At 37.0% G+C, this 16,362-nt stretch overlaps 1 protein-coding gene across 3 annotated transcripts; it reads right to left on the bottom strand.

Moving 5' to 3' along the window:
* Window positions 1-1,359: 1,359 nt before the first annotated feature.
* On the bottom strand, window positions 1,360-12,656 carry btc (betacellulin, epidermal growth factor family member). Of its 3 annotated transcripts, none has more exons than XM_027140099.2 (6): window positions 12,274-12,656; window positions 10,273-10,374; window positions 8,582-8,699; window positions 8,309-8,455; window positions 6,690-6,814; window positions 1,360-2,260 (listed from the first exon to the last, which is right to left on the bottom strand). In XM_027140099.2, exons 1-5 carry the CDS (start codon window positions 12,311-12,313, stop codon window positions 6,691-6,693), a joined length of 531 nt encoding a protein of 176 aa, XP_026995900.1. In that variant the 5' UTR covers window positions 12,314-12,656; the 3' UTR covers window positions 1,360-2,260; window position 6,690. The 3 variants fall into 3 exon arrangements, with proteins under 3 accessions (XP_026995900.1, XP_026995898.1, XP_047661940.1); XM_027140097.2 differs by having other exon boundaries at window positions 6,690-6,817; window positions 12,274-12,655; XM_047805984.1 differs by lacking the exon at window positions 1,360-2,260 and adding an exon at window positions 3,849-3,982 and having other exon boundaries at window positions 6,690-6,817; window positions 12,274-12,655.
* Window positions 12,657-16,362: the final 3,706 nt, after the last annotated feature.

Raw genomic sequence — 16,362 nt, 5'->3', positions numbered from 1 at the left:
CAGAAGGGTGAGGTCAGATACGTCTTTGGTATTAGTGCTGGTGTATTGTACACATGCTGTATTTGGCAGCTTCAGCACAGTATAATGTTTTAGTCCATCAATCACTGGCTGTCAGCATGATAATGGGAAGCTGAAGTGCTTCCATACGGTACATCAGAAATTAAGGATCTGGAGGAATCTTCCAGTTTCTGCTTGCTGGCTCAAAGTTTGCCTAATACACCAATATGAATTTATACTAGCACACTGACTCAAGAAAATACTGGACTTAAGAGACGTGTGCTTTTTTTTAAAACATAAATAAGAAGGGATTTTTCCAGCAAATGGTGTGTGCTTCAAGTTCAAAAAAGTTACTTACACCAATTGTTACGAGTGATATAGCAAACTCACGTCACATTGCTTATACATTTCTAGTTCTTTTTTTGTTGTCACTCTATATTAATGACCTGAAAGACAGCAATCTAAAACAAATCTATAAATCAACAAATAAAACTAGCCATTCAATAAGTATGAAGGTATTAGTGTCTTATTAAAGGAAGTATATGTATATGGTATTAATTCTAAAGTACAAGCTTTACACAAAAATATTAAAACACCTGTAATCATTAATGTGGTGATATTATCTTTAAGGAGACATCTATTTATGCAAAAGTCTCCAAGGTTTGCAAGGTATAACAGTCCAAGGTAAAGCTGTAGGTTTTCTGACACAGGAAACTCCTCAGGATGGAACCCTGTAGTTTCTGGGCAAGATGGCAAGCTGCCTTTTCTACCTTAATAACGTCAAAAGGAACAAAAGGAACCAGTTTGGTGAGGGAACCAGTGTTTAGTGAGAAATGGAAGCCACAACAGTAAATGTAGCAATGAATGAAAAAAGTGTTGTGTCTAGTAAATGTATAGTGTAAAAAAATAAAACAATAAATTTAATGACTTCTGCTCTCAACAGTAACTACTTCATCACATCACCCCATTGTTGATTATATGCCTACAACAGCCATACACAGAGCATCCACAACATGTGGATTTAAACACAGACAGTAAACTACAAGCTGTGTGTTGTTCCGTGTGAACAGAAATTGCAGCACTTTTCACAAACATGCAAAAAAGTAAAAAATAAAAAGTATATTTCAACCAAGACGTCAGGCAAAACAGGTAGAATACTGGTTAATACACTTTAGTGAAAAGGAAACTGCATACCAAAGCTAGGGTGTGGTATCTGCAAACTTCAAGCTCTTTTCTTTTCTCTCTGTAACAAAAGCGTATCACTTCCACTGCTGATACTCAGTGGTGTAAAAAGAATACAAGTAATGTTAAAGCAAACAAGCCAACACATGACAAGAAATGCTTCAGTTTTTTTTTTTTTTGTTTTTTTTTTGATAGATAGATAAACTTTACTGGAACTTTCTATCTACATAGCAAGTAAAATAACACACAACACTACAGATATTTTATATATAATTTTTTTTTTACATCCTTCAAACAATAAATAGATCTGTGTATTTGATAGAAATGTTTAAATTCTTTGACATCAAACTTTGCAGTAACTATTTTCTCGAGGTAACTGCCTGAATGATGTCTGTAGTCTCATTGCACAGTTTTGAGATAACAAAAATCTCAAAACAAAATATGAACATCAGCCATTTATTTCATCTCTTATTGTGATGATAAAATAAATGCAAGATGATTAAGCCTTTATTGTTCACTCTGTTTATGGAACAATTTGCAGGTAAATAGCCAATTAGCCAATAGAAGACAGTTACATGTTTTACTTGACTTAGGAGTAAAAGTCTTTTGAAATCGGCTTAATATTCTTGTATCTGTTTCATTATAATCACAATGAGAAATGTTACATACGCTTTTTGTTCAAAGGTTTTTTCTGACTTGAATAGACACTTTTTTATGCACAGCATTAAACATTTTCATACAAAAGTGTCCGCTTATCTAATATAACCATCTAATAAATTGTCATTTGGGGGCATTAGAGAAGAACAGATCCCTTTTACAGTTGACTGTGATCTGTAAATCTGGCCAGAAATTCTTGATCCTATGCCCATAACATCCAAAACACACTGCTGCTGGTGTTGCAGCCTGGAGGAAAAAAAGCATGCCTAGCACATAGTCTAGTCTAGCTGAATTATAATAAAGACTGGAAAGTTGGAACACATGCCGCATCCCTTGGGTCCATTTCAAGGACTTCAGGTTCGTTAATCATGCAGGATGTCTTCCTGTCCAGCAGGAGAACTCCATGTAGACTGGTTTTACAGCTCTACAAAAGGGCACACAGAGGATTACATTATTACAGTGACGGAAATGCTCATTGCATGTTACAACATGACTGTGCATTTTTGATTATTAAACAAGGAATAGTAAACAATGGGTCAGGATGTTACAAAAAAGTAGACCACACCTTCTTTTATAGCAGTACCATGGCACAATAATTTATGTCAGTGCTTCCGAATTATCAGGTTGAGCAGTTCTGAAAATACTACAGGTCTACAGTATATTAACGTGTTTGTCTATTACATTATTTTTTCTGTAATAACTAGAAGCTCATTCAGACAGACTTGCCATGCTCCACACAAAAATAACAATAATAACAATATTAATATTAATAATAGGTGCAAAGCTGGAACCAGAGAGAAAAGAGTAGTTGATGAGGAACTTCATCTTAAATCATAAACATCGTGACATCATACTTTAAAGATGTTGAGACGTGCTGTTACAGGAAAATAATCATATACAAAAGCACACACCTTGAGCAAATTGCTCACTTTGAGAAAAAGACATCGGTTTTTATGCTAGTCGTACATTGCAGAAGTAGAATAGTCAGGTGCAATTTTTTGCTGGTTTTTTTTTTTTTTTTTTTTTTTAAATAGTGGAAACAAAAATACTCTTTTGATTTAAAAGGTAGGGTATGACAAGTTTTAATATGTATTCAAAGCTGCTTTGTATTGGATTCAGAGGTTATTAGAGAATCGGAAGCAAACGTAAATATTTAAGGCACAATTACTTCATATGTTACTGAGAAGAAATCAACGTATTATAATAAATCACTTTATAAACTACAAGGCTGGGAATCCGCAGGTACCAGGACCCACTGACCACTGCACCAGAGTAAAGTCTGAAAGCAGTCTGTGGTTCCTTCATGGATATTCCTCCCCTGACCATCACTGACCCACCACCTAACTGCTCATGCTGGATGATTCCCCACGGCGTCATAAGAGCTCAGTGTGAACCTGCTCTCATTTGTGAAGAGAACAGGGAGCCACTGGAGGACCTGCCATTTCTGGTGTTCTCTTGCAAATGCCAATTATAATGCCTTATGCTGAAAAGGCCTTAAGAAAACAAAACTAGAAGCAATATGTTCAGGAGGAAATAAAGAGAGAGCAATTATTTATGGTCACCCCACAAAACATGTTGCCTGCTGTTGTCTCTCAGGTTCACCTGTTTGCACCAAAGCAATTGAAAATGATTCACAATCACTTCTACTTCCTAACTCCACAGATTGATGTCCCTGAAGATGATTAACTGTTCCCTTATTTTTTGAGCAAATTAAACTAAAATGAGGAAAAGAAAAAAAAAAGAGACACCAGAAATATGACCCTGGATTAACTCCAAAATCTAATCAGTTCATCTGTTGTTTATATCTACAAATCTTCAACAACTCCCTCCTCAGCTCTGTTCGTCATACAGAGTTTGCATTTACACATTCATTATCAGAAGCTCAAGGTCCAGTTTCTGGCTAGAGTTTGGTCACTGGTAGGACATTCTTGCTGGTGAAATACCTCAAAAATTAGAGTGTAAATGTAGGATTTGTACAGACATACCTTTGATATGAAATCAAACTTTTGGTCAATGGTATTTTAGGGACACAAACAAGGACTAGACTTGGTGGTGGACATTTCCCCCATGGATGCCAGCTCTGCCATGTTCTACTTGTTTTGCCTCATTCAGAGCTCATGCTTTTCCTGATATGTGAGGTAGCATTCTGTGTGAAGGAGACAGATACCTATTTCAGTTTTGCATGCCTCTGTGTTTTGAGTGATTTGGGTTGCTTAATAACAATCTTTATTAAATTTAGGGTAAGGGATTTGTGTGGCCTTTGTGTGAAATCATTCAGTCACACCCTATTATAGATGGTGTCTTTAAGAATAGATGTAATGTTACGATTTTTATACTAACTGCTTGTTCAGAGAGACTTTGCGTTGGAGATGCATTGAATAAAAATCAATTGCTGAGGTGGTGAAGGTTTCTGTTTATAAATGTTTATTTAACATTAATGGAAGGAGACTCAGGTGTTTGTGTCATGTAGCCATTATCTTCCCAGATCATCAGACTCTTCAGGACAGGCTCTTCACAATTTGTTGATAACGGATTTTTTTTAAGAAAGAGGCTGGTGAGGCATAAACGGTTTGTCGCAGCAATAACACAAGCAATAACACAGCAAATTTCTCATGGATGTTCCAAAACATTAAATCTAACAAAGAAACAAAAGATGTTTTAAAGGAAACATCACCTATTTAAAACATTTAACGTAAGTAGCAAATCACCATGGTATAAGCAGAATAACACACTTCAGACTTGTTCTGTTAAGAGAACAATCCACTTCTGTTTATATATCAGGTTGCATCACACTAACTCTGTTTTTGCACAACTTCACACTCTGACATGAGTTAGCTTTAACTAGTTAAAGATCCATCAGGACAGACAATCCATCTGTCATTCCTGAATCCATTACATTTTAATAGGATTCCTGACTGTCCTGAGAAATAAATGTATCTGACAGCCTCCAACAACAGTGATAATGGAGTTTAAATTTTCACATGAACACAGATGACCAAAACCTGCTCGTCCTTTCACCATGATGATGGGCACTGGGAATTGTGTAACTCTTAAAAGATTTTCAAAGGCTATCAGCTTCATCTAAGCATACTTTCATTTTCCTGGAGCTGGCCACAGGAATGTGCAGTTTCACCTCCTGCTACTGTACCTGGTGTTTGCCTACTGCTAAATGATGAAAAGCATGGAGACACTAAAAAAAGCTCCCACTCTTAGAATTTCAAAAGAAACTGACAAAGCTTAAACCAGTGTTAAGAAACCCTGAATGGTTTGTATTTATCAAATCGGCCATTTAAGTCAGATCAGGTACTGTATACCTGCTATTAGTATTCCTACTGTGAAAAATGGTAAGTAAAGCATTCATTCATTCCTTTTCTACCGCTTATCCGAAGTTCTCGGGTCACGGGGAGCCTGTGCCTATCTCAGGCATCATCGGGCATCGAGGCAGGATACACCCTGGACGGAGTGCCAACCCATCGCAGGGCACACACACACTCTCATTCACTCACACACTACAGACAATTTTCCAGAGATGCCAATCAACCTACCATGCATGTCTTTGGACCGGGGGAGGAAACCGGAGTACCCGAAGGAAACCCCCGAGGCACGGGGAGAACATGCAAACTCCACACACACAAGGCGGAGGCGGGAATCGAACCCCCAACCCTGGAGGTGTGAGGCGAACGTGCTAACCACTAAGCCACCATGCCCCCATGGTAAGTAAAGCAAATCTAAATAAATAACACCAACACAATCCAAAAGAGAGAGAACAGACCCAATGGTTCCTGTAAAATTTTAGTAGAATATTATCTTGTGCACAATAAAAATAATGCCCACTACAGTTAAAGTACTGTAGAGTTGTAGGCTTTATGTACATGGTTTCCTTTTAGAGCCAGAAACGGTGCCTTCCTGCTGTTAAAGTGGCTCAGTGAGAATCACATTCACTGTCCATCTATGGTATGGAAACACGCTCACTACTGCCTCCCATTTCATTTTAATAGATGGGTTTCAACTGTGCTTACAAGGCTGGTGATTCATGCCTTGTGAACAGGACAGGATTTTTAAAGCCCCAGTATCAATTTCAAAATCAGAATCATATACAATTTAAATCTTACAGCAGAGCTGCAGATTACATAATATGGTCAGACATTGCTGTTGGTGCACTTTATTTTGCAGGCTTTTAGGGACTAGAACATTTATATATTTTGTTAGTCTCAGAAAAACTAGAAATATGTCTAGTCAGCATCACAAAGAGGTGTAAACAATATAGACAGATCACATTTCCAACTCAATAGTAGAAACAGGCCATTGACATTTTACGTAGCTCCAGTCACAATGAATAGTGCTCACTGAGCTACATTTTGAATAAGTAAAGCAGCCTTTCAATGAGAAACCAGTTGTCATTTCACATATTTTTACTGTTTGTTGTGTGCTGATATTTGGAAGGGATTTGGGACTACTGTCTGACCCCATTCACAGATACAGGTGTTTTGGGAAACATGTATGCTTACACAAAAAATATTCCTACCCGATTTCAAAACACAGTAGTTTTAAATATCTGTCCACATGCACAGCATTTCAGAACATTTTCTCTGACCGCACAAGCAACATTTACACAAATGCCTCCGTGTACATGAGGCCTTTTCAATTTAAAATTAAAGCTACTCACATGAACATTCCAGCCCAACAGGTAGTAATAGCATTTTGTGTAATTTGTCATCTATTCAGGCACAGAATTACAATAATAATAATAAAAACCCACAATCAACCTTACTATACATAGTTCGGGATCATGTGACCTGAAGACGGTGAACAACAATGAAAGTGCAATACGCACTTGAGGAATAAATTCTCACCTCATACTGTGTTTGTGTCAGACACGTCTCCGGTTGCAGGTGAAGCTTCATTCGTGTTTAGTGTGTTCAGCCGCTCCACTTCATCCCTTTTCTTCTGTTTTCTCCTCTTTTTCCGATAAAACTTTCTGCTGAGAGAAGAATGCACTGGAATTATGTTTATGTATATATAAAATCTGATACGCAGATACATTAAGACATGCTATACCTCAATAATATGCATTTAAGATTTAAGATAGTAGTAAATTAGCATGTGGTAAGGGGTGTAACTGTGCAGAAATGTAATGTATTGCATCGTGCATGAATGTTGAGTCATATTGAGTACATCAGAATTCTAGTACTGTATGTATGCAGTGTTTGCACTGCACTGCCAATAAAATATACAGAGCACACTTGCCCCAACAGCAGGTTTACAATATTAACCCTATTTGTAGCAAACACACACTGTTATTTATATAGAAATGAGTCTTTACAGACATAATTTTTCTCTATCAAAGCCAAGCTGAATTTTGTCTCGTGAAGCCAGTATTATAAATTCTACTGAATCCGTTACCTGTTGTTACACTAATGTTAGTAAATTATATGCAAGTATAAAAACATGTATATACCATTGATATATTTTTACTTAATTTTAGGGTATAGGATTTAGTGTATGGTGCCAATCTAGGGTCCCTTTTTTATGTAAATAAAATCCATACAGTAAGTTAGTAGCATGTTTCATGGAAATGGATCGTGTATATTATGTAAACTTATTTTAATACTAGTTAATTAAAGAGTGCTTCACGCAAATGAAGTGAACAAGCATTGCATATAACCGTTTCACGTAAAAAAAAAAAAGTGAAAAATGGCAAACGGATGCATTTTATTCTGGAGTTAGTCAGAATGGCCAGCGCATGTCATACGCAAATGATATGTAAATAATGTAAGACCTTACTGATTCATCAACTGCACAGATTATTAAATGCTAATTTCGACGTTCTTTGAAACAACACATTGATCAGTCATTGTGCTAAATTTTAGGTTTATTTCTTGCGAGGTTTCATTGCTAAGAGTTGGTGTAATTGGATATATTCAAAAGATAATTAAAGTATGGCCGTATTTATCACACGTTCTGGTTCCCAAAAGCTCAGAGCCGGATACACAGCATTCTACAGCCTTTGTTATTGGTGTCTGGAGCTGGAATTAGCCCAAATATGTGGCCTGACTGGGACTTTCTGAGTACAGGAAGCCATAATGAATACTGGCCACATTTATTGGATTATATTCAGCTCCACACCTTTTACTTGAAAGTTAATAATACATAAATATGCATTGAATATTACACAACACTATTCTGTTTTTATTTCTCTGCTTTCTCCTAAATGTGAATGTAGAAAAAAAAGTGTTAAAAATTAAGCAATACGAACAGCTTTACAATTATGTACATAAAAATGCAAATATTTACATAAAATTTGTTATGATGTCAGAAATTAATCAATGTTACATATCTTGGATCCAAGTTTCAATAGTTTTAACTGAACATGATGTCTGATAACACGAGGCATGATGTAAACAAGACGCAACCTGGAATTAGATGGAGAAATTATAATGGAGATAAAAGTCTGCTGTGTATATGGACTCACTGTGCACAGATGCATACAAAGACAATGATGAGAAGGAGAATGACCAATCCAGATATAATGCTAATGATGACTATTTCCCTCTGTTCACCCACCAACCAGCCGAGATCATGATATTCACATCTGGCACCAATGTATCCACTCTCACATCTGTATGATAAGCAAGAAAAAGATCAGTGCTTTAAAGAATGCGAGAGAGACAAAACAGCGATAGAAACTGCTCCGCTTGTGTACTTCAGTTTCAGGTGTAAAACTCATTCTAAGAGTCAGTCTCACCTGCAGGTGGGCGTGTTCTGCTCCTGCACAAAACGGCACATCCCATGGATACAATATTGTAGGTAGTCGTCTGGACATTTGGAGAAATGGCCACTCCATTGGTGGATATCCTTCAAATCTGTAGAGAAGAAACAATCGCGTGATGACGCCAAAGTGGATTTAAATGCGTCACAGTATAATAAAAGAATTTCTGGCACTGCTTTGGAAGTAAAACGGATATGTTCATTCTCCCATTTACCTCTGATGTTAAATATGAGCCTGGTTTGTGGTTTGGAGGTTAATGTGGAAAATAAACGTGAAACCTGAAGCTTTTACTATAGAAGAACTGCAGGTTGAATGGTGTAGTATCTGATTACCACAGATTATATGATCGCAATATGATAGGCTAACTCATTGTAGGCTGACTAGCTATTATACACGTGCTTTTAAGTTTTGTTCGGCAGCTATCCCTGACAGGTGACTCATTTTTTCATTCTTACTTCAGGTATGACATCTCTGGCAACTTGTTCATAAAAATATATGTGCAGCTTCATGCTGATCAGTCTTAATTCTCTTTAATATCTGGTTTTAAAAAAAAATCACTCATTGCATGTTTAACATTACACATTAATGTGTATAATAGCAACAATATAATATTTTTATTATAATTCTTACATTATGGTGCCAGAGCACTATTTTGCTAGCTCCCTTTTTCCTAGATAATGTTTGTCAGTGATTTACAACGGTATGCATTGCAATCATCAAAATCCTTTACATAAATAACAAATATTTAGTACAAACCTTTAATCCTATTACTGCCTTAAGCTCACTGTGTGTTAAATGTTTTTGAGCAAACAATAAACGCAACTCACTATATTGCTACATTTCATAAACTCAGTCACTGTTTGTTTAGTAGAAATCGAATTTTAATATATTTTACATTGATATTAAAGACTTGCTAATTCATTTATGATCTCCCTCACTACAAGTGGGTATTTGGGTTATTTTAAAATTCTTTTTTTTTGCTTGTAGACTGTGACAGGGCCATAACAGGGCAAGCATTCAGACCACACAGAGTTACAGAATAAAATGCCTTATAACACTGTGAAACATATTAAGTTTAAATGCACATAATTAGAAAATGAAAACACACACAACAGACACACACAAACACATGAATCGGTACCAGCACTGCCATCCGTTAAAGGTCTAAAAGTTTACACTAATACACTACACAAAATACGTCTGGAAGTTTATAATCGATTAATGATCTGTGCTCTGTGAAAATATCATGGCGAGCGGCCGACCTGAGCATGCAGAGCAGTATCAGTGAGCGTGGTCATTAAATGCTTTTATTACAAGCGTAATATAAAACTCTGCATGAAAACAACTCTTTGCTAGCAACATACAGCAACAAACAACACAAACAGAGCTGGGTAATGTTCTGTAATGTCTCTGATTGCTTAGGTTCTTCATTTCACTATGACACTAGGAAAAACTGGTATGATGTAGCCCTAATAACAGGGACAAACATATGAAGCCAAAGAATTTTTTGGAGGCATTATTATATAATATTCACATATTTAGTGTTTTGCTGTCAAATGATGAGTAATAAAGGGAATCCTTGAAAATCCCCAGGTATACCACTGAATAAAAGTTCCTGATCCAGAGGATTGCAAATGAACAGGGAGGAACGAGAGCAGGATATTTACCTGTGCAGTTGCTGCTGTTGTCATGGGGACCGCAGGACACAGTCTTATTCGCTGTGTCCTTCGTGGTGTTCCATTCAGCCTGTGAATATTTGCATAGGGCAACTACGTGCAAAAAAAAAAACAAAAAAAAAAACAAACACTCAAATCACAGGTGCCACCCAATCTGAGCAACAATCCATATAGATCTTCGGCTCAATATCTACAAATCCAAAATAAATGATACAGATTTGAGGCCTGCGGACAGGTATCACCATGCACATGTACAGACAAATCCATTAAAATAAAAGAAATCTGTTTTTTTCTGTATACGTCATTTGTAAATCGAGGTTAATTATATTTTCTATGAGTGTGGAATAGCTTTACCACCTTTTAAATCAAGTACCACATAATGATTAAATAAGGAGTAGAACAGTTACCACCCTGGAGCTGAGAATCTTCCTATAACAGTAATTGTTATATATTATGTTATATATATATAAATGTCCTGTGGTGTTTTATTTCTCACATACCACAGCACTTTTCCACTGTTTATTTTTAACTATCATAGAAGGGCCTGTCATACCTTGTTTTAATCAGTTTAGAGCTGCATATTCAAAACAACTGATTTCTTGTTATCACTTACAATGTAGTAGCTATAAACATTTTATTATTTGTTTTTATCTATGTTAACGCCTTACACCCAAAGCATGTTTTACTTTAAACTAACCAAGGGAGACCAAATTCTTTGTACCAACCACCAGAACATTGCTTAAAAATTAATAATCTAATAATTAATCTAATAATGTGTGGATATATCGCAAAAAAATTATTCTGAGCATAGAAAACCTTTTTTGATAATATGTATATTAATAAAGAACTGTATAACATAATATACACTGACCGGCCACTTTAATAGGAACGCATGTACACCTGCTCATTCATGCAGTTATTCATCCAATCATTGTGGCAGCAGCACAATGCATTAAATCACACAGATCCAGGTCTATTTACATCAAGCATCAGAATGGGGAAAGGTTTAATCTCTGTGACTAACTGTTGCATGGTGGTTTTTACCATATAGGACAAATTCAGAAACCGTTCATGTCATTGGAGTTTCACCCAATAGTCTGTAAACTTTAGACAGATCTGTCTTTAGTCAGGCTGTTCCGCAGGGAGAAAAATCTTGTTGAGAGAAATGAGGCGAATGACCAGACCATTTTAAGTTGAGAGAAAGGCCACATTAACTCATTCACCAATTATATACATTCATGGTGAACACAACAGCATCTCAACGTGCCGGATCACCTTAAACTTGTTTCGTGCACAACCATGGTAACTCTCTGGAGTACTGCAACAAAATTGTGCAAATGCAAAATGAGTATTAAATACGAGTTTTACCATTTTGAGAAAAGTCTGGCTTGGCTTATCAGCTAGCATTTTGGTACACACATTGTACACTGCACCACTCCTTACTGCTCTCATTCATATGCAGGAAAACAGCACAGACTTCCTAATGGCAGGGAACGTGTTTATGCAGGCTACAGAAACCTTCTTTGTGCCTTTATAAGTTATCCTGGGGTTTGACCGACCTTGTTCATGCCGAAGGAATCTGTTAAACATTGTATTAAGAACAAAACACTGAAAGGTCACTCTGCCTCTCTCTATTGTAGTTAAATCCCCATGACTTATTGTCAGAGCTGCTGTGAGAAAATGAATCGACACCTTCTTGACCAATCAGAATCCAGACTTGATTGAAACGATACTGTGATATATCGTTAAAATATATGGTGCTGAGACTCGCTTGATTTCATTTCACTCCCTTTTGCCGTGTTAAACATTTGCTTAAAACAAATGCCAAGGTTTATTCCAGTTTATTTGAATAGATTATTATTTTTAAGACATATTTAAACGTAATAAAGGTCACAAAACAGCGTGATTTGTATATTTCAGGGCATAATCACATATAAGGGCATAATCTAAATTAATTCATTACTAGTTTGAGAAAGTTGAATGTTTTCTTACCTGTAAAAATCCCCAGCAGCAGTTTATGTGTCTTCTCCATCTGTCATTTGTCACAGCTCTTAAATCAACAGTTCATTTTCAGGTCACTAATCTTCCTTCCTTCCTTCCTTCCTCTCTCAATAAACAGTGCACTAATGAGTCACTTGGTTTCTAAATTCGTATCCTCTCAGCCCCACAGTACCTGCATATATTTAGATATACCCTGAAATTACAGTTAGATAAGTTGTATTCTACATTTTCAGCTCGATGAACTTGGCTTGACTTTCCTGAGGTAAAATGACTTAGCCGAATTAGCTGGCCTACTGAAGATAGCGGCGTGCACGCGCACACAGGTTGGGTTTCCTCACATGAAGGGGGCGGGGCTGCTGAACTGGTTGGGACACCACACCCACACTGAGCTATTAATAACAGCCCCAACATGGTGCATATAAATCTCAGTCAATTTCTATCACACACACAAAAAAAATCATGACTAATAGAATTTTAATATACATGTATTTTTTTTAAACCAAAAATAAATAAAAAAAAATACATCAAAAAAAAAAAACACATTTCTAAATGCTACAGAGCTGTTTGTGACTGGACTGTAATGATGACAATTTCCTTATAGAGATTAACCGAGTTTTCTGAGCTTCTTTTGGAGCTTATATATATATATATATATATATATATATATATATATATATATATATATATATATATATATATATATATATATATATAATTCATTTTCTCTATCACAGCTCTGACAATAATGCAGCAAAAAAAATCACAGTTTTATATGACTGCACATGTTCAAATCTTTATCATTTCTATAATAACTCATTCACAGGGACTTGAACAGCAAGGCCACCTTGTAATAAAGAAATGTCAAGTCCTGAAATACGTTCTGCGTGTAGAAATGTCAAGAGGATCAAGCATAGGCCTAATTACCTTACCGTACTCCTGCATCGTGACATCAATAATGCAATTTACACTTATATTGATAAATAAATACAATAAATGCATTGATTTCCCTATAGCTTTGACACTGTAGTATTGAGGATAAATGTATGAAAGTTTGCAGCCACACGGCGCCCGTTAATGAAGCTGAGAGATGGAGCGGAGCTGTGTTGCCTTGAGCTGCCTGCTTAGAGTGTGTGTTTGTATAGCTTAACCAGCAGGCCACAAGTTCGTTCCCATGAGACTGAGAAGATGTGAAACTGGCACGTTCTTATATCAAACAAGTTAGTCCTTGTCTGGATGACACACAACACGCCCTTCAAACTCAGCTGAGTGAAAACTCCTATCACAGCATTGTAACTCTACGCAGAAATCACAGCCTCTAAAAGCAGATTATTCAGATTATATTTTTAGATGTCATACATAATGTATATGCCAAAGTATCTAAAAGTAAGAAGACATAGAACATAACATAAATCCCACTCATTCAAGATGTAATGTTTGCTGTGTTAGGCTTGTAAATGCACAGATCAAACATCAAGACGTCAAAACCACCGAATGTTGAATTAATTAATGTTGATTATCTTGTTACAGTGGCACCTATGAAGGGTTGGGATATATTGGGCAGCTAGTAAACAGTCAGTTGTAGAAGTGGAAGCAGAAAAATAAGGCAAGTATATGGATCTAAGCAATTTTTAAATGAATCAAATGGTGAAGGATGGACAACTAGGTCAGAAAATCTCCAAAAGAGTAGGACCAAAGAAGGTCCAAAGAAAGACAACTGGTGAACTGCGGATAGGGGCATGAGCACCCAAGGCACATTGTTGGGCATGAGGAGCAAAGGTACGTTGTCTGGTCTGATCCATCAGAAGAGCTACTGATAGAAATGTGTCAAAATACACAGGTTGCTGCATATGGGGTCCCGTGTCCATAAGTTTTATGTTGATCCCTGTCCACCCATAAAGTGCCTACAGTGGGCATGCAAGCATCAGAACTCGACCATGAACCAATGGAAGAGGGTGGCTTGGCCTGGTAAATCGTTTTCTTTTATATTGTGCAGATAGCCGGGAGTGTGTGTTGGCCTTTAAATTTTCCAGGCCAGCATCTTTGCTGGGCAAACAAGTCAGATCCATGGAGACGTCACGTCACAACTTGCTGAACTTAAAGGATCTGCTGTCTTGCTGCCAGAGACCACAGCACACCTTCAGAGGTCTTGAGAAGACCATGGTTTTCGGCACAAGAGAGACCTACACTGTGTTAGGCAGGTGGTTATAGTATGCATGATTGGTTTATGAGACAGACAGACAGACAGACAGACAGACAGACAGACAGACAGATAAATAGATAGATAGATAGATAGATAGATAGATAGATAGATAGATAGATAGATAGATAGATAGATATACACACATACATACATACATACATACATACATACATGTAATATTACTAATATACTTAGATTGTATATAAATCATCATAAGAAATTTGTAAACACCGCCACCTTGTGGAAAGTTAGACAAATGTCTAAAGTTCTCTATTATGAATAGTTTGTCACTGCTTAATTTTAAATATTTTCAGAACAGTCCAATCTGAAAGTATTGGACAATTCAGGCCCAGTTCTTTGCCAGGACACTCTTGCAAATAGATTTTTACACTCAATGTGCTTGTCCAAGTAATATAATGACAAAATAAAAAAATAAAAAAAGAAGATCTGGTGAGGGGGCACAGTGGCTTAATGGTTAGCATGTTCGCCTCACACCTCCAGGGTTGGGGGTTCGATTCCCGCCTCCGCCTTGTGTGTGTGGAGTTTGCATGTTCTCCCTGTGCCTTGGGGGGTTCCTCTGTGTACTCCGGTTTCCTCCCCAGTCCAAAGACATGCATGGTAGGTTGATTGGCATCTCTGGAAAATTGTCCATAGTGTGTGATTGTGTGTGTGCCCTGCGATGGGTTGGCACTCTGGCACTCTGATGATGCCTGAGATAGGCACAGGCTCCCCGTGAAGTTCGGATAAGCGATAGAAAATGAATGAATGAATGAAAAGATCTGTTGAGTTCTGTCCACTTTGTTCTATGAGGATTTCATTTGTTGTGTTTTGAGTTATTGTCTTGCATTTCCTTGTACAATTGGCAGACAGAAGGTTTCTGTAGACCTCTGAATTAATTCTGCTTCAAACCTCATGAGTTACATCATCAATCAAGATTAGTGAGCCCAGAAGCAGCCATTCAAGCCCAAGCCATGGTTCTATCTCCACCATGCTTGACGAATAAGCCTGTAAATTTTAGATCATGATCCAAGATCATGAACATGTCCACCTCTAGTTAGATCATGACTTTGTTTGGTCTTCTGGGTTAACATTGGCTTTCCACTTGCCTTGTTCAGATGGTACATTATAATTAGTAGCCTAAAAAAAGCAAACCTCTGTGGGAAGATTCACATTTTGATGATTAATTTTAGACAGCGTTAATGTTTGCACTATGCTTTCTTGATATATACAAAACAGATGGTATGAGTATGAATGAATGTTTGATGGTTACTTTATATACAAAGCTGTTATTATAGTACATACAGTCATTTATTTATTCCAGTTTCCATTCTTGTTTCCTATTTATTTTCTAGAACACCTACACTCACTGTTTACTAAGTTAAACTAGTTTTCTCTAGTGATTGTGTGTTTGTGTGAGAGCTGAGTGATGTTTTATATCTTGTTGAAATGTGTTGATTATTTGTATATTATCAGCACATATGTATGTGACATCACTGCTTCCACCAGCTCAGTTACAAGGACAATCACATAATCTGAGGCCTATAATAGAAGCATTTGTTTGTTACATATACATTACAGCACAGTGAAATTCCTACTTCGCACATCCCAACTTTGGAGGCTGGGGTCAGAGTGCAGGGTCAGCCATAATACAATGACCCTGGAGCAGGGAGTGTTAAGGGACTTGTACAAGGACCAAATGGTGGCGTCACGGTTAGACAAAGGCGAGTGAGGACCCAAATGCAGTTTGAACGTATGTAATCAAAAATCAAGAAACAGGCAGGCAACACAAGGCAGAAAGAACACGAAGCAAAACAGGGCCCAGGGACATAAACATGCAACATACCACAAAGACTAACACAAGGGCAGTGGACAGACAGAGT

Source organism: Tachysurus fulvidraco, chromosome 21 (genome assembly GCF_022655615.1).
Source record: "Tachysurus fulvidraco isolate hzauxx_2018 chromosome 21, HZAU_PFXX_2.0, whole genome shotgun sequence".
NCBI lineage: Eukaryota > Metazoa > Chordata > Actinopteri > Siluriformes > Bagridae > Tachysurus > Tachysurus fulvidraco.
Note: the sequence above shows the minus strand (reverse complement) of the source record. Positions and strands in the feature narration are given on the sequence as shown.